Raw genomic sequence first — 17,453 nt, forward strand, 5'->3', positions numbered from 1 at the left:
TAAGGTACCACAGGGAAACCTTTAATGAAGGAAACGGATTAGTGAAGACTTCTTGGAGGATGTTATGTAAAAAAGGCTATGAATGAGTTAGGCAAAGATAATGGAATAAGGCTAAAAGGCATGAAACAGCCCAGGGTGAAGAGAATCCGATTTTGCCGGATCATCAAGTGTACAAAAGTTCCTCCTCTATGTACACAATGAAGTCACAGATACATATTTTCATAGTTCACAGTCTAGCAGGTAAAACTCAAGAATAGCGTCTTCCAATAGTGGGAGTATATACCAGGATCCAAGAAGTGAGTTTCAGGTCTACAGCCCAGGTGACACTCTGGAAATCTTTGGAGCTAAGGCCTGGGGCATGATTCTACCATTTGTTCTCTCCCCATTCAAGGTAGACGTTTATGGTGCATTGAGAGACCTGGGTGGCACTGTAGTCTGAGTCCTCTTCCTGGTCACTTCCCAGACCCCCTCAGAGGCGACCTCCTGGCTCTTGAGTTTGGACCCAGAACTATTGGTATGACTGAAAAACAGACCAGTAAGACAGAGGGAAGATAAGGCAAAGGTCTCCCCTGGGATCTCTGACTTCTCCCTCCCCTCTGGTCCTCTGCAGTTCGACCCTTAGCTCTTTTCTCTATACATGACTTACCCAGACATACTCATCTATTCCCATCCCTTCAATTACTGCCTACTTTCTGATGAGCCTAAATATCTAACTCCAATCACCACCCCTCTCCTGAGATTCAGATCCGTATTTCCAATTCACTGCTAGATGCTCCATAGGTCATGTAAACCCATCTGTCCAAAATCAAGGTCTCATTGTCCTCCCTCCCAGTCTCCTCTCCTGTATCTATCCTGATACAGAGCATGAGGACATGGCAAAGGGCCTTGATGAGACATTCAAACTGGTCTTGTAGGCAGATGAAAGCCAAAGATGGGGTGACCCAACCAGATGCCCAGGACACCTGTAATCAAAAGCAAAGAGGTGAGGGGTGCCTGGGTGGCTCAGTCAGTTAAGCGTTTGGCTTCAGCTCAGGTCATGATCTCACAGCTTGTAGGTTCGACCCCCATGTCGGGCTCTGTGCTGACAGCTCAGAGCCTGGAGCCTGCTTTGGATTCTGTCTCTCTCTCTCTCTCTCTCTCTCTCTCTCCCCTTCCCCCACTTACACACTCTCTCTCTCAAAAAATAAAATAAAAAACATTAAAAAATTTTTAAAAATAAAATAAAAAAAAAAGCAAAGAGGTGAATAGAGAAAGTCTTAAGGACCTTCACTGTGCTCTCTTGAAGTCATCTTTCACTTCTCCCTTTCTTGCTCCCCTTCAGTCATTAAGTTCTGTTGATTTTCCCTCCTAAATCTTTTTTGGATCTATCCTACCCACCTAGGTCAGGTCCTCAGCATCTCTTCCATAACCCACCTAACTAGTTTCTCTGCTAAAAGGCCATCCTACCCTATCCCTCCTGGCAATTTTATCCCAAGGCAGCAAATATGATCACATCTCTCCATTTTCCCATATTTGTGTGCCCTCCATTACATTCAGCAGTAGGCTTTAAACCCACTGGGGTCCTTCGGGTTTCTTAGAGCTGTTGCGGCAACCTGAGAGTGAGAGGGAGGGCAGCACTGGGAGATCCTCTCTTGTGTCACCCCCACCTCTCCTCCCTGCTTCAACAAGGAGTTCAGCTTTTACTGTTTTATATATTGAGTGACCTTGCAAGATTCTTTGGCAGAAAAGTTTCCACAGCTCTAAAATGTTTAAAAGGCAAGGGTTTGGGGCGCCTGGGTGGCTCAGTTGGTTGAGCGTCCGACTTCGGCTCAGGTCATGATCTCACGGGCTGTGGGTTCGAGCCCCGCGCTGGGCTTTGTGCTGAGGCTCAGAGCCTGTGCTCAGAGCCTGGAGCCTGCTTCGGATTCTGTGTCTCCCTCTCTCTCTGACCCTCCCCTGTTCATGCTCTGTCTCTCTCTGTCTCAAAAATAAATAAATATTAAAAAAAATTTTTTTAAAGGCAAGGGCTTGCAGAAGAGTCTGTATCTAAACTTTTCAGCATGGGATAATTGGCTCTTACTCTGTCCTCCTCTTACCTCTATAGCTTTATTTTCCACCAACATCCCAACTGAACTTAACCTTCCCTGAACACACCAAGCTCTTTCACGCTGATTCTTGTGCCTATGACGTCACTAGAATGTAAGCTCCTCCAAGGCTGGGGCTTTGTTTCCTGCTGTGTCCCCACTACCTAGAACAATACCTGGAACAAAGTTAAGTACTCAATTCACATTGATTAAATGAATAAGTGTTCCTCCCCAGTTCTCTGCTATGCAAGTGTCTGTTTATTCTTCAAAGCCAACTCAAATGTCACCGCCTCTGGAATTTCCATGACTTGCTATCCCCACCTTCTAACTGCCATCATCAATTTGTTGTTTTCTGTTTTCCTTAACACTCAGCCAAAATTTCTGTAAGAGTACTCATCGTATTGTGCTGTGGCTTTTGTTTAGGGTTCTGCCTCCACCACACACCCCTCCAGTGTGAACTCCAAGAGGACAAGGACAGTGCAGAAACAATGCCTGCTCAGGAAATAGCTCTGATAAAAGTTACCTCCGCTTCCCCAGCCCAGAACTCTGTTCCAAGTCAGTCCTGATCAGGAGTTACCCCATCAGGGCAGAAGGTTAAAACCAGCTTAGATCTTAACAGTTAACTTTGGTTCCCAAATCTTTCTGAAGCTTTATGCTCTTGCTTTCTTAGACTTTACTGATTAGTGACCTTCCACCTGGATTCTTGGATTTTTCTTTGTTTACTCTTAGCTCAGATCTTATCCTCACCTTGACTCTGATGGGCTGGTCAAGGTTGATTCACTTAGTACTAACTACTGATTTTAACCCTTAATTTATCTGCTCTTCTAATTCTGGTTAAGACTGTACTGATCCTAGGGCGCCTGGGTGGCTCAGTCGGTTGAGCATCCGACTTCGGCTCAGGTCACGATCTCGCAGTTGACGAGTTTGAGCCCCCGTGTTGGGCTCCGTGCTGACGCTCAGAGCCTGGAGCCTGCTTCGAATTCTGTGTCTCCCTCTCTCTCTGCCCCTCCCCCGCTCATGCTCTGTCTCAAAAATAAATAAACATTAAAAAAAAAAAAAAAAAAAAAAGACTGTACTGATCCCACCTAACCGTTTAGCTTCTATAAACAAGGTGCCTCTGAGTTGGGCATTGACAGCTCCAGGAGTAAAAAACAGGTAAGGGAGAAAAAGAGTCTTGAGGGATCAGGGAAGTAGCAGATCTGGGGAGCCCAGAAACCAAGTAAAGCAGTTAAAAGGGAGGTGCCACTTCGGAAGACGACGTCCCTCTAGCTGCAGTTTCTCTTGCTTTTGTCAGGTTCAAACTCACTACTACTATAACCCACTCCCACAGTCATAACTTTGACCCAGGCCAAAGCAATTATCCATTTGAAGGAACGACTTCTCAACTTCCCCAGGAAAGCACCATCCACATAAAGAAATGGGTCACCTGGAGCAAGCCCATTTGCCAAGATTCAATTCACTGGCCAATTTATAAAATTACCGTAAATTTTTAAAAACCATTTTTATATGATACAGCTATTTTTATTAGATGGGATTATATTAGCAGCCTTTAAAATATTAAAATTTAAGATTTCCACTGAAGAAATCAAAGTTAAGGTTGATACACCATTCAGGAATTGGGAAAAGGACATTAAAAATACTAGCATATGACAAAATAGAAAACGACATTCAAAGGCACCTCCTAAAAACAAGGAGCTGAAAAAAAATCCCACTAAGCATAAGCACAGAGATTTTGGTTTCTAGCAAGCAGTGATTATGATGTTGATTTGGTATCACTACGTAGAAATATTTAACATAAGTGAGCAAAACCATTCGAAGCCATAAAAGAGAAATGCGGGTAGCCTGGAGGGGTTACTCTGATAGGTCTTATAAACTAGCGTCAAATAAAGCCTGGCAGTTTTAGTGGGGAGTCGTCAGGAAAGGCCTTTCCTGTGATCACAAAAGGAAGACAGACTATAATTTATCAAAGACCAATGTAGTGTCAAAAACAATGGTAGGCACTTTCAAATACATAAACTAAATGTCATTCCTTTTAACAGAAGAACTAGAAGTTATGTAACTTTCCCATAGTGTCAAAGTTAGTTAAGACATCGTAGAGGAATTCATAGACCGGTTTGTCTGGCCCCAAAGCTTCTATTCCAGGTGACATTCTCCCCCAAAATGTCAGTATGGAAGACGACAAAGCATTGGTACAACTAGGGTACAAGAAAGGCAGCTGCCCTTCTTGGACAAGAAGTCACTCACTCATAATCTAAAAGAAATAAACCCTCTTCCACAAAAGAGGTAATAGTAGCGCCTCCTCAAAGAAGTTACAGTAAATGAGATAGGGAATGCACGTAATTGGTCCCCTGAAAACTCCCAAATCCTCAAATTTCACTGCACCAAGGAGCTCAGCCCATGGCTCACGGTCAGCCAAGGACTGTGGGAGACAAGGACACAACAGGATGCCCATGAGAATGGCCCGACCTGGGCGCCGGAAAAGCGTTCTGAGAAACAACCCTCCGAAGATGTTTGCCACGAAAGCGGTGGAAAGGGGTCCGGGGTGGAGAGACACAACGGAGGATTTACTCACCCCCATTTTTATGGCTATTGATAGCCGCTGGGCGGGGGAGCAAGAGCGCAGGCACCTTTGGTAGGAAGTGAGGAAGGGAATGCTCGTTTACTCAAGCGTGTTACTTGTATGTGGAGAAACGGGGGTGTACAAAAAAAGTCTTTTTGATACTGGCAAAAAGTCCCGTGGAACCAATTTGCCAGGCCACCCAGGATGAGCCGAGACCCACGCCAGCTAGATTTTTGAGCAACTGAGAAACCGACACCCAACCCCAACCTGCGCGGCCCAACACGGGAACGCAGCTGCGCGCGCAGCCAGCTTCCGCGCGCGACTTCGCACATGCTCAGGCCGCGTCACACAACGAATAGGCACAGGGGTGGACAACCCTTTGTTTTTCTAACAGAGCCACTATTTCCTACAACAACCCTTACTCTTTTGTGTTCACTTTGTTTTGCTTAGTACCTATTATCTTGAATCAAACATGAGCTCTCTACCAAGCGAGACACAGGCTTCTCTACCTTCATTTTCCCTTGCAACCCCCTCCTGTGAGTTCAGCTTCCTGGTCCGCCCCATTGGCCTCGGCCAACCCTTGCTAAGCTTCTGGGTAAACGTCACGAGTTTCTGGGCAGATCAGGAAATCCGCCGGCCAGAAGCTCGCGCGCGCGCCCCCGCCTGGCGCTGCCTACCAAACGGTCTGAGCGCGTGGCAAGTTTCTGAGAAGAGTGCGGGCGAGGCAGCGGAGCGGTCTAGCTATCCCAGGAGTGACAGGAGCGGCGAGCGGCGAGGAGCGGCCCTCCGTGAGGATTTAGGTCTTGCTTTGTGTGTTTAGGTTCATGCCGGTGTCTCCTCTTGGCTTTTTCCGTCAGGTCTGCAGAGGCCTGACCTCGTGTGACGGGCTTCGCCTTGTCACGCGGCAGTGGGCCGGAAACCCAGAGGGGCACTCGCTGGAGTGGTTTTTCCACATACCTTTCACGTTTTAAATACCATCCGCCTCTGAAGCCCTTCCCGGCCTGTCGGGCCGAGAGCGGGAGAGCCACACTGTGTGCAGGCCAGACGGGAGACTCCTTCCGAGCGGGAACGGGCTTTGCGCTCCGCGTCCGAGCGCCGGGCTCGGTCCTGCCCTCGAGTCTTCGTGTAGCTGTTGTGTCGGGTCGAGGTGTGGATGCCCTGCCCTCCCGGGGCTGACAGTCCGGCAGGGGAGGTAGACCCGCCGGCCTGACAAGCGAGGTGTCAGGGAGGTGCGCGTCCCGAAAGCAGTAGCGTGGGGCTGGCGGGCAGCGGCCTGGGCACTATGGGGGGAGGACACGGGGTGCTTGTGCTGAGCCCTGATCACGAACGTACGCTCACCTGGGGGGAGTGTTCTGCGAGGAGGAAGCAAATTCCAGGGAATTCGAGGGAGAAGACCATGCAGAGGGTGGGATGTGACTCCCGGATGTATGAGAAACTGCAGGACACCCTGGGAGCGCCCCAGATTCGGACCGGAAGGCCAGGTGCGCTCCACAGCCAAAGCCATCCCAAGGGCATGACGGCGTGTGCCGTCCTCCCCTCACCTGCCTATGCCCTCCCTGCAACCCTTCAGGGGCTGGATTAGAGGCCTAGGATTTCAGACACTTTAAACCTTTCATTTGGCATATAATACTACAGAGCAAGTAAGCCAAAGGAGTTAAAAAAGATTTAAAAATTCATTTCCTCTTAGGGATGCTGCTTGCTTTCTAAGAAAATGAACGAATAAGGGGTCCCTGGGTGGCTCAGTCGGTTGAGCGTCAGACTTCAACTCAGGTCATGATCTCATGGTTTGTGAGTTCGAGCCCCGCGTCAGGCTCTGTGCTGACAGCTCAGACCTTGGAGCCTCCTTCACATTCTGTGTCTCCCCGTCTCTCTCTGTCTCTCAATCATAATTAAACGTTAAAAAAATTAAAATGAATGAATAAAAAACGTAACGTTTCAGTACCTGATCGTAACATGCTAGGTGAAAACAAGGATGAACTTTTTTTTTTTTTTTAACGTTTATTTTTGAGAGAGAGACAGAGCACAAGCAGGAGAGGTTCAGAGACAGGGAGACACAGAATTCAAGGCAGGCTCCAGGCTCTGAGCTGTCAGCACAGAGCCTGACATGGGGCTCAAACTCATCAGCTGTGAGATCATGACCTGAGCAGAAGTCCCACACTTAATGGACTGAGCAACCCAGGCTCCCCCAAGGATGAACTCTTACAGCTGTGAGGATAGTTGGGCGGGGAGAGGGCACTTGGAACAACATAGAACAAAGTATTGTCAGTATCCCAGAATGAAAACAACAAGAATCAGCACGACCCCGCCTCCCCCTCCATTTTCTTAGATCTATGTGGCATGTACTAGTGGCAACCACAAGGGAAAACCACCTAGGTTGGCTTATAGAGATCAAAGATGGGAGATCTTTTTTAGCCAAGGCTCTAGGAGAATATAATCTATAAGATTAATTCACAGCAAGATTAGGTTTGCAGAGAAAGGTACCATCAGCAAGCTAAGGAGAGATGAATGAAACAGGAGCTCTTGGATTAACCACTATGCAGGATTGTTTGTGGCACAGTGGCCCCATCGAAGCACAGATAATCGAGAGTCACTGAATATAAAGAAGCAGTGAAGTAGTAAGAATTGCCCAGCAGTAAAGATGCCTGGGTTTGAATGCTGGCTGCACCTCTTAATTAGTTGTGTGATTTGGGGTGAGTTACTTTACCTCTTCCAGTCTCCATCTCATCTGTAAAAGTGGCAATTATCATAAGATTGCTATGAGATAACTAAAGTAAACCAGTCAGTGTAGTGCCTGGAACATAGTACTGTATATGGTTACTAAATGTTAGAAGCTATTAGACAAGATGTGGTTGAGAAAAGAGTCGATGAAGTGAGATACAGATCCGTAGTAAGTGCCTAGCTTGGAATGGGTGTTAGGAAGAGAGCACTTTACCTCAACGAATTCAACAGTAAATTGGGATTCTACAGTGTCCAACGTGACTGATACTTTTAAAAAATTATATAGCTAAATGAATGTTATGCATGCCCTTCAAACAGTGGGGATGCCATTTTCCTCTATCCTCCCCTTGATGCTTTTAAAAGTAGATATGAGGGGCGCCTGGGTGGCGCAGTCGGTTAAGCAGCCGACTTCAGCTCAGGTCATGATCTTGCGGTCTGTGAGTTCGAGCCCCACGTCGGGCTCTGTGCTGACAGCTCAGAGCCTGAAGCCTGTTTCAGATTCTGTGTCTCCCTCTCTCTCTGACCCTCCCCTGTTCATGCTCTGTCTCTCTCTGTCTCAAAAATAAATAAACGTTAAAAAAAATTAAAAAAAAATAAAAGTAGATATGAATAATTGATATATTCTAAATATTATGCAATGTGAAAAAATATGTAGAACACTGCTATTTTATTAATCTGTAACATACGCTTTTAAGTAAAACAAGTATGTTTACTATGCAAACATAACCTCTAACCCCCATTTTCAACCAGACAGAGATCCCCCTGAATATCCTCTATATAAAAATTCTGCAGTCACTAATGCCTTCAGGCCCTCTTGGATCTCCCTTAGATTACCGCAGTCACCTTCTACCAGATCTCGTGGCCATCAGTCTTTTCTTCCATCTTTCTTTTTCCACACACTGCCAGTGTTGTCATTTTGAAAAATAAAGCTGATTATCTCACCCCCCTGCTTTAAAAGCTCTGTAAATTCCTGCTTACTGACCCAATTGTATACCTACTTCTTTATCCCACAATCCTTTTTCCTGTATGCTACCCATACTGAACTTCTTGAATTTTCTCAAGTAAGTCTGACCTGACCTCCTCTCCGTATCACCTCATCCCTTAATAAACTTCCAGTCATAATAGAAAATGCAGTTCAAAGGAGACCTGAGAAACCTCAGCTCCTTCAGAGAGAAGTAAAGATTCCCTCCTCAAGGCTCCTGGATCAATTTATCATTATCAGTAGCAGTGGCACAATCACCATCATTCACTAACATATTGAAGTCTTATGTGCCAGGAGTTGGGATAAACACTTGGCTTGAATTTAGTCATTTAATTCTCACTTTACTGTCACCCCCCCCCCCATTTTTATAGTAACACTTGGAATAATATTGTTATTTTTATTTACATTTGTCTTTCCCACTAACTTCCAGGGATTCCTATTGTCATGGGATAAATCCTGGTAACTTCTATACCTTTCTAAGAGCCTGGAATATTGTAGGTGCTCAATAATTGTTTGCTGAAATAATGTATGAATATAAGCAATTCCACTCAGGGCTTTTGTACTTTTTCAAACAGCTGTTATTACTTAAAACTCTTATTTTGAAATTCCTTCAAAGTCTGGGGTACTTAGGAATGTCTTCAGTTGATAGGAGATCTTCCTTGGAAAGAGATGTTAAGGCACTCAGAGCTAAATCTGGTGAATAAGGTGTCTGAGTCATATCATTTATTCCTCAAAGAATAACAAAATAGTTTAATAGACTGATTTTTCTTGTGTAGCTTACAAGCCAGCTCTAAATCATTTCAAAAAAAAGTTTTGAATAATGGTGTCATTACTGGAATAAATTTATAACCTCCCAAAGTATTCGAAGAGTAACATTCATTTGGAAATATAAATTTTGATATGCCTGTTATCTTATGCATGTATAAAAAAGACCAAAAAAACCCCACACCTTATATGCTCTTTCAGACCAGAATATAAGTAAAGGTACACCTGTGTAAAACCCAACGTATGAAAATTCAAATACTACAGAATTAGAGGGTAGTCATCCACTTCGTGGGGTATCCATAACATGCCAGGCGCTGTGCTAGGAGGTGGAGATGCAAGATAAATATAGTCTCTTGTCCTCAGGGAATTTCTAGCATAGTAATGAATTCATCATTAAAAATAATTCACTAAAGTGAATTGCATTTTAACATGTGGCTTCAGAAATCACATTTGGTGTAAAGGGAGGTGCAGACAATCTGTTGTAAGTGAGGGGTTGTGAAGAGGGACAGGATTAGTTAAGAAACCTTTCTTAGAATAAATTAGCTTCAGTGGGGGGCTTTAAAAGAAAAAAAACTTGGTACAGATCGGTGGAGAAAAGAGAGGTGGACAATTAGGACTTAACTCAGCCAACGAAATAATCCAAAGGTTGCTTGGTGAACATGGAGGCAGAGCAGAAAGAGATGGATTATCTTGAGGGATATCTCCTAGAGGTCATGAACGGAGCCCTGATGAAACATTTCTCCCTTACATCAGAGAACAGGACTCTTGTGACCATGTTTTTTAGATTCATGGTCATTTCCCACTGGACAGTGCTAGATAAACATTGCTTCCATCTCTCCAAACTTCGTTTTTCATGTTTCCATGCTAATAGCCTTCTACTGACTCAAGTAGATGGAGACAAATATGTAAACAGATAACTGCAACACAAACATATACAGGAATCTCACTTAATCTAATATCCCCTACTATTTTCCTATGTCCTTTAATTTTTTTTGTATATTTTTAAGAAGTTTTTATTTATTTTGAGACAGAGACAGCACGAGTGGGGAGGGGCAAAGAGAGGGAAAGATAATCCCAAGCAGGCTCTGCATCACCAGCACAGAGCCTAACATGGGACTCGAACCCACAAACCGCGAGATCCTGACCTGAGCCGAAACCAGAAGTTGGAAGCTCAACTGAGCCACCCACGCCACGTGCCCCTTGCTACGTCCTTTTAGTACATCCACACCATACCACTGTTACGCTTGCTATAATTTCTCCAGACTATTCAAGGTGTCAGGAAAGGGTTTGATCTTTAGCAATACCAAAGAAATAGTTCTCTATATCCTTTTTATTTTCTTTGGTCACTTTTCTCCAGCACTGTTTTCTCTTTTCTCTCCAGCTTTTGGCCCTTTTCACAAGGATGGAAATGCTACTGTTTTGTGTCTGGGCCCTGCTGGCTTTGAACCCTGGCCCAGGTAAGGCTATTTGGGATAGTTTCTTTAGTCAGTATGTGCCAAAGTGCAGGTGGCTGGTCAGTAAGAGTATAAGAAGTACTGAATGGGGCAAAAATATACTATTCATTTGTCTGGACCCTTGGGAGAGATTCCTATTTTTGGATCATTAGGACACAGAATCTGTAGGTGTCTCTAGCTTATAATTGGGGAACCCAAATTGAGGAACAGGATAACAAACCATCAGAGAAAACTCTCCCCTAAGAAATATGCCTTCTCTCTTTGGCCCCCTGCCAGCCCAGGACTGTCCTAGTTTTCTGTTCTTAAGAATATTTTTACTTCTTTGTTGCCACCTTTTGTGTCATGAAGTTGCAATAGCGTCTTGATAGGAGAGGACCCATAGCTTAATTGTGAGGAGCGAGTGCTCTAGACGGCAAGAAAGGAACTGGAGCCTTAGTGGGTAACACTGCTACATGAGTTGTGTATTCCTAGAAGGGCCCGGTGTTTGGTAGACGAAACAGATGGTGGACATGGCGTAGCTAAAGGGGACCTGTGGGGAAGCTTCCAGGAGACTGTGCCTCTCACCTACATAAGGCATCTGAAAGTTTTACCTGATGTCTCTCTCATTGCACCTGAGATTTCCCTAACAGACTAAACTCTTAAGCATCCAAAAACATGTTGCCTTAGTACCAAAGCAAAAAAGGAATAGTCTTATTTTGAGAAGAGGTGAAAAATTCTGGGAAATGAATGACCCTAGGAGTCACCTTTAGGCTAGTGGGTTTCTTAATTCAGCGTGCATAAGGATCATCAGGAGTGCTTGTTCTGTTCACTGTGTATTTCCACATCCCACCTTCACAAGTTCTTAATCATTCAGTCTGAGGTGGAGCTAGAGTCTGTAGTTTTACAAGCATTCCAGGTGATTCTGGTGAAGGCAATTCTTAGACCATAATTTCAGAGAAACACTGATTTGAGGTGTAAGCACAGAGGTCTTTTCTCTAGGGCCTACTAAGCCCTCCCTCAGCAGCCAGTCCTGGGAGCTTCTAAGACATCTGGAAGCTTAGGAAGAGAATGGTTTCCTTGGCATGAGTTTTAACAACTCTGTAGTTTCCAAGGTGACACTAATGGAGAAACCAAGATTACTAGAAAGATAATGAATGCAGGGAATGGTGGAATCAGGGTTCTACCTGTTCATTAAGGGTCTTTTTCTTCAGGGTAGGTTTCCTATTTCTAACCTGCAAATTGATAGACTAGGCCTTCTTGATAGACTAGGGTCTTGTGGTCCTCACCAAAGTCTTTGGCATATGTATGTGGTTGATCATTTCAGGAGCAACTGAAGAGATATTTGAGGTTTCCATTTGGCCAGATCAGGCCCTGGTAAAGCTTGGACAGTCCCTAATGATCAACTGCAGCACTACCTGTCCAGACCCAGGACCCGGTGGAATTGAGACTTACTTAAAGAAAACCCAGGTGGACAAAGGACCTCAGTGGAAGGAGTTTCTTCTGGAGGATGTCACAGAGAATTCTGTTCTGCAGTGCTTCTTCTCTTGTGCAGGGATCCAAAAGGACACAAGCCTTGACATCACTGTGTATCGTGAGTAGGGCTGAGGAGGAAGGGAAGACTGGGGGAACATGACTATGTCTTATTTAGGGAAAAATTAGAGATTTCTTTTGGGGGAGACAATTTGGGCCCTTAGTAGAGATTTCTGTTATACTGCAGGAATTCTAGAGCCAATTACTTCTATTTCCCTTTGGTGAAGGATTTTAAATTAGGAGCAGACCACAGAGGGCATCCAGACATCGTGCTTGAGAATATGTTCAGGTATAGGAGGCATATACTAATAATGCCAGCTTATAAATGATCAAAAAAGTATACAACTTGTGCTAAATTATTTGTCACAAGTTCTTAGAATAAATAGGGATTGGAAAAAGGAGGGTCTCTGTCTCCATGGAAAAGGAGGCTCTTGAGCTTCACTCCTGCAGAATGGTAAGGATTTGAAGTGAAGGGCATGGGTGAGGAAGATCTTTCAGGTGGGCAAATAGCATTGGCAAGGATATGGCCATAAGAGTAAGTGTGATCTCTTTGGGGTAAAAGCTTGGTAGACTAGGGTGTAGTTTTTGTGTGATGCTAAGGAGCTCCTCAGAAGCTGCTCATGCCTCTGAAGCACCTCTGGTAAGAGATAAAAGTTCTCCAGAATGGCAGCAACAGTCAACGCAAGGGACCTGCCCCTCAACAGTCACATTTCTTGGCTATGACTTTAGCCACCTTTGATGGGCAGAAGAAGAGCCAGAAGACCGACTTGTCTTATGTAGGGCAGGGTTGGCAGAAAGCTGACACAGTTGATCGGATGGTTTAAGAGTAACGGTCACCTTGTATCACCAGCTTTCTGTCCTATACCATTTCTTTCTGGAGAGGTGAGTAGCCTTCTCTCATCAAGCCCACCTTTTTCTCTTAAAGAGCCACCCGAGCAGGTGATCCTGGAGCTGCAGCCTGCATGGGTAGCCATGGATGAAGCCTTCACAGTGAAGTGCCATGTGCCCAGTGTAGCACCCCTGGAGAACCTCACCCTTACCCTTCTCCAGGGTAACCAGGAACTACACAGAAAGGACTTTATGAACGTGGCTGTGGCCTCCCAAAGAGCTGAGATCACCATCAATGTCAAAGCCCAAAGGGAAGATGATAGGTGCAATTTCTCCTGCCGTGCAGAACTGGACTTGAGTTCACATGGTGGAGGGCTCTTTCACAGTAGCTCAGCCATCAAGGTACTCCGGATCTTTGGTGAGTCAGAGCCCAGGTATGGAAGGATCCTGAGCCTCAGTTTCTTTATCTTACCTTGGCCTTTTGGGACTAAGTTCCCACAGAGTTTAGGATTAGGGTGTGAGAGTAATTGAGCCCCATCTTTACCTGGGCTGTAATCTTACCCTGGGGGACAGAGAGCTTTAAGCCACACTCCCTTCCTAAATTGTGGGGTCCTATATAGCACATGATTTATCATGGCTTTTCTCCTTTCTTTCCTTTTCTTCATTTTTTGGCAGAATTCTCTGAGAGTCCCCAAATCTGGGTCTCCTCACTTTTGGAGATTGGGATGGCAGAGGCTGTGAGCTGCGAGTTGGCTAGGGTGTTCCCCGCCACAGAGGTAATGTTCCACATGTTCCTGGGAGACCAAGAGCTGAGCCTGTTTGTCTCCTGGAAGGGAGACACAGCATGGGCCAATGCCACAGTTCGGGCCATGGAGACTGGTGATCAGGAGCTGTCTTGCCTTGTATCTCTGGGTCCAATGGAACAGAAAACAAGAGAGCCAGTGCATGTCTATAGTAAGTGAGCTGCCTCTTCCCTTCCTCACGAGGGTTCTCTGCCACTGAAACTTCCACAGTAAATCCTTGGTGGTTCCACTGCAAATATCCCTATTAACCTTTCCTCGGTACACTCTCATGTGATCTTTCTCTGATGAGTGCAGGCAGGTTGGAGACATGCATTGAGACAGTAGTTGTGTTCAGCCTTCACCGTTTCTTGTGGCCATCTTACTTACAGAGTGATTATAGGTCCTTCAGCTTGTTTCTGGGAACAACTTTTTGAGGTGGGGAGGAAATTTATAAGATGAAAACCCATCTTGCTGTCCTTGCCACAGAGGCAATAGCCAAATGTATGGACACTGCATTTGTCATAAGAAGAGCTCTCAAATTCCCAAATCTCACTGCTCTTGCCATTCAGCACAGAAGCAGTAGGGTATCCAAAGTTTTCCCTGTCTTATCTGCCTAGATACCATACCATCAGAAGCAAGAGTATAGAACTGGCTGAGAATTTTGAGAAATATGTTTGATTCTCTCTTTCCTTTTCTTATAGGCTTCCCTCCACCAATCCTAGAGATAGAAGAATTATACCCATTGGCAGGGACAGACATTAATGTGACCTGTTTGGGGCATGTGTTAACATCACCCAGCCCTACTCTTCGGCTTAAGGGAGCCCCAGATCTCCCTGCCCCTGGGGAACCTGCCTGGCTTTTACTTACCACCAGGGAGGAAGATAACGGCCGAAATTTCTCCTGTGAGGCCTCTTTGGAGGTTCAGGGTCAGCGGTTGAGCAAAACCACCGCGGTCCAGCTCCATGTCCTATGTGAGTAGAGGCCTGATCTTTCTTGTCAAAACAAGGATTATTATTAGTCTCTCATCTCCAGAGTTCTTGGCCAGCAACTTCATTATTAGAGTTGCTACATTTTTCTCATTAAAATAAAACATCAAAGGGTGAAATAAAATTAAAGCTCCCCAAGCTTACATTATCCCCAGGAAAGTAAGCTGAGAGAAACATGAGGGGGACCTGGGAACAGAAAAGAGAATGCAGGGTGATTAGCTGGTATTAGTTGAGGGTTGATGGCTGAGAACACAGGAAGTGATAGTTGGAGTTTATGCTGAGGAGGGAAATTTTCATATAAAAATCTGTGTTTTTGAAAAGTAGAAAATCCCTCATCTCTGGGTTCGCCCCTACCCATCTCCTCACTCACTGAGAAGCAAAGATGGGAAGCAGGGAAGCCAGCATTGATAGGACAGGCCAGATCATTGAGTCTGAATCCATTAAGATGCCTTTGCTGCATCTCTGACTCCTTGCCCCTAGAAAATGGAAGACAGAAGAGTGCCCCAAAGCAGGCAACAGTGCTCCTTCCCTTGGGAAGTAAAGCTGTCAGGTGGGAGGGACACAGCTTTTGGATTACGGGAGAGGAAGCTAAGCATCTCAGTGAGGAAGGAGTGTGGCACACTGAGCTCAGCTCCTTGGGGGACTCTCTTTTCCAGACAAGCCCCGGTTAGAGGAATCTGACTGCCCTGGCAACCAGACATGGGTGAAAGGGACAGAGCAGCTGCTTGCCTGCATCCCAAAGGGAAACCCAACTCCAACCTTGGTGTGTACCTGGAATGGAGTGATATTCAACTTTGAAGTGCCACGGAAAGCAACCCAGAACCACACAGGAACCTACTGCTGCACAGCCTCTAACCAACTGGGCTCTGTCAGCAAAGACATTGCTGTCATCGTTCGAGGTGACTGTGGCTTTCCTGCTGCCAGGCCTAGGATGGAAATGCCCAAGGGGTTTGGGATTCTTACCCAAATAGGGAAAGAAGAAAAATTTCAGTGGGTAGGGAAGGGTGAGACTGAGAGGTGGGCATGGTAAGCTGGAGGGGGTGGGGGTTCTCTTGCCCTCTTGACCCTCCCAATTCTCTGTCTTCTGTGCTTGGGCAGGACTGGATGAAGGAATCAGCTCCACCATCTTTGTCATCATTATTGTCGCTCTTGGAGTGGGTGTAATCACCATAGCACTGTATTTGAACTACCGGCCTTGCAAAATAGAGAGGCGGAAATTGCCCTATAGGCAGAAAGAGAAGAACAAAGAGGAGGAAAGCCAGTTTGCTGTTCAGCAAGCAGAAAAATGCAATGCACATAATTGTTAAATGGAAACAGCTATTTGTCTGAAAGCAACCTCTACTCCTGGGGTTTCCTAAGGGAGGAAAGTGGGGGAGGAAAAAGGAAGAGACATTACCCTTTGTGTTCTACAGTCCCATAAAACAGTGTTTCAGACCCCCACGTCCCTTGTATCTCATCCATCCACAAGCTCAGCTCCTCTGAGTTCATTCTAGTCACCAGAATTTCAGTCTCAGTGTCCAACTAATGAGAGGGCCTCTTGCTTCTTACTGTGTGCTTAATCAGTCCACTCACTCCCAAAAGAAAGCCCTTTGCTTTCAACATCAGACTGAAGAGATAGAAATATCTCAGAAATGCAACTCATTTCTCATGGTTTCTTCATGACTAAGTGGGAACCAGTTTTTTAGTCCACAGAGGACTTCAAAGGGAGTACCAAACAAAGAGATAGGAATCAGAACCTATTCCTACCTACACATTCCCCTGATCCCCTAACCTGAGGTTCTGGAGTGCCGGCTCCCAGAGCTGAGTTTGATGACACCATTAAGGGTCAGTAGCTGGCTTCAACCCACTAGAGGAGTGTAAAAGTCATAAACTCCACATTGGGTCAGACAAGCAGCTTACCTAGCCCCAGAAGTGGAAGTTAGAGTTCTTCCATTAAATTGCCCTCATAGGTTAAGGGCTCCAAACATCTCTGAATTCATTTTCATAATCCATTATAAAGTGATCATCTGTGAGTTCACATTTGACATATTAATTTTTTTTCTCCATATAGGCTCTAAGGCTAGAGTTCCAATGGTTATTCTCCCTTCCCATAAAGAAGCACATATTTTTGTATGTCTGAAACTATTTCCTTTAAGCTTCGGGACAACTCCTGCCGTGACAATGTTCACCATATGATTTCATGATTCAGCTTCCTTCTCTGTTCTTTGGAAAAAATATATTTACCCCACAGAAGACATGAAAAATCATAAAACCAGATCTTTTCTCCTAAATCAGTCATGTATGGGTCACTGAAATGTTGGATATGGTAAAAAAATAAAAGTGATTTTACAATATCTGAAAGTATTTCTTTTCTGTGTCATTTTTGAAAACTTTTATTAAGCCACATGGTTGCATTTTGAGTACAGTTTCTAAGAAAAGAATGTCAAGTCGGTAGCACAAACAACTAGCCCAGGGCAGGTGGTGTGTTGGCTCAGGGCAGCAGCCTATTTGACCTGCCCTTGAAACTAAAGTTCAGACCTCAAGATAGAGGTCTACAGCCTTCCAAATAGAAGACACTAGCTAGAAAGAATATAGCATCAGGCATCAAAGTAAAAAGATTCATTCTTTCCAGACCTTCTCTGAGTCTGAGTTATGGGTTAGGTATAAAAATAACACTTTGATTTCAATACATACAAGGCAGTGGAGATATGAGGGTGGACAAAACTGTGTCCCTGCCTTCTACAAGCTTCCAGTCACTGAGGGAAGCCAGAGCAAGTCAACAGGAAGTCACAATTGCACCTTAACACTGGGAAAACAGGTCTTTGTA

At 45.0% G+C, this 17,453-nt stretch overlaps 1 protein-coding gene and 1 long non-coding RNA gene across 4 annotated transcripts; one reads left to right on the forward strand and one right to left on the reverse strand.

Moving 5' to 3' along the window:
• LOC111557736 lies at positions 1-5,128 on the reverse strand. Its single transcript, XR_002737969.2, has 2 exons — positions 4,636-5,128; positions 1-520 (listed from the first exon to the last, which is right to left on the reverse strand). It is a non-coding gene; the product is annotated as an uncharacterized LOC111557736 (long non-coding RNA).
• A 145-nt stretch (positions 5,129-5,273) lies between these two features.
• On the forward strand, positions 5,274-16,980 carry LOC101097853 (intercellular adhesion molecule 5). Of its 3 annotated transcripts, none has more exons than XM_003997060.5 (8): positions 5,274-5,411; positions 10,470-10,545; positions 11,846-12,112; positions 12,977-13,297; positions 13,555-13,833; positions 14,363-14,632; positions 15,304-15,546; positions 15,746-16,980. In XM_003997060.5, exons 2-8 carry the CDS (start codon positions 10,491-10,493, stop codon positions 15,952-15,954), a joined length of 1,644 nt encoding a protein of 547 aa, XP_003997109.2. In that variant the 5' UTR covers positions 5,274-5,411; positions 10,470-10,490; the 3' UTR covers positions 15,955-16,980. The 3 variants fall into 3 exon arrangements, with proteins under 3 accessions (XP_003997109.2, XP_006940550.2, XP_019673653.2); XM_006940488.4 differs by having other exon boundaries at positions 5,284-5,423; XM_019818094.3 differs by lacking the exon at positions 5,274-5,411 and adding an exon at positions 5,957-6,104.
• Positions 16,981-17,453: the final 473 nt, after the last annotated feature.

Source organism: Felis catus, chromosome E1 (genome assembly GCF_018350175.1).
Source record: "Felis catus isolate Fca126 chromosome E1, F.catus_Fca126_mat1.0, whole genome shotgun sequence".
Classification (NCBI taxonomy): domain Eukaryota; kingdom Metazoa; phylum Chordata; class Mammalia; order Carnivora; family Felidae; genus Felis; species Felis catus.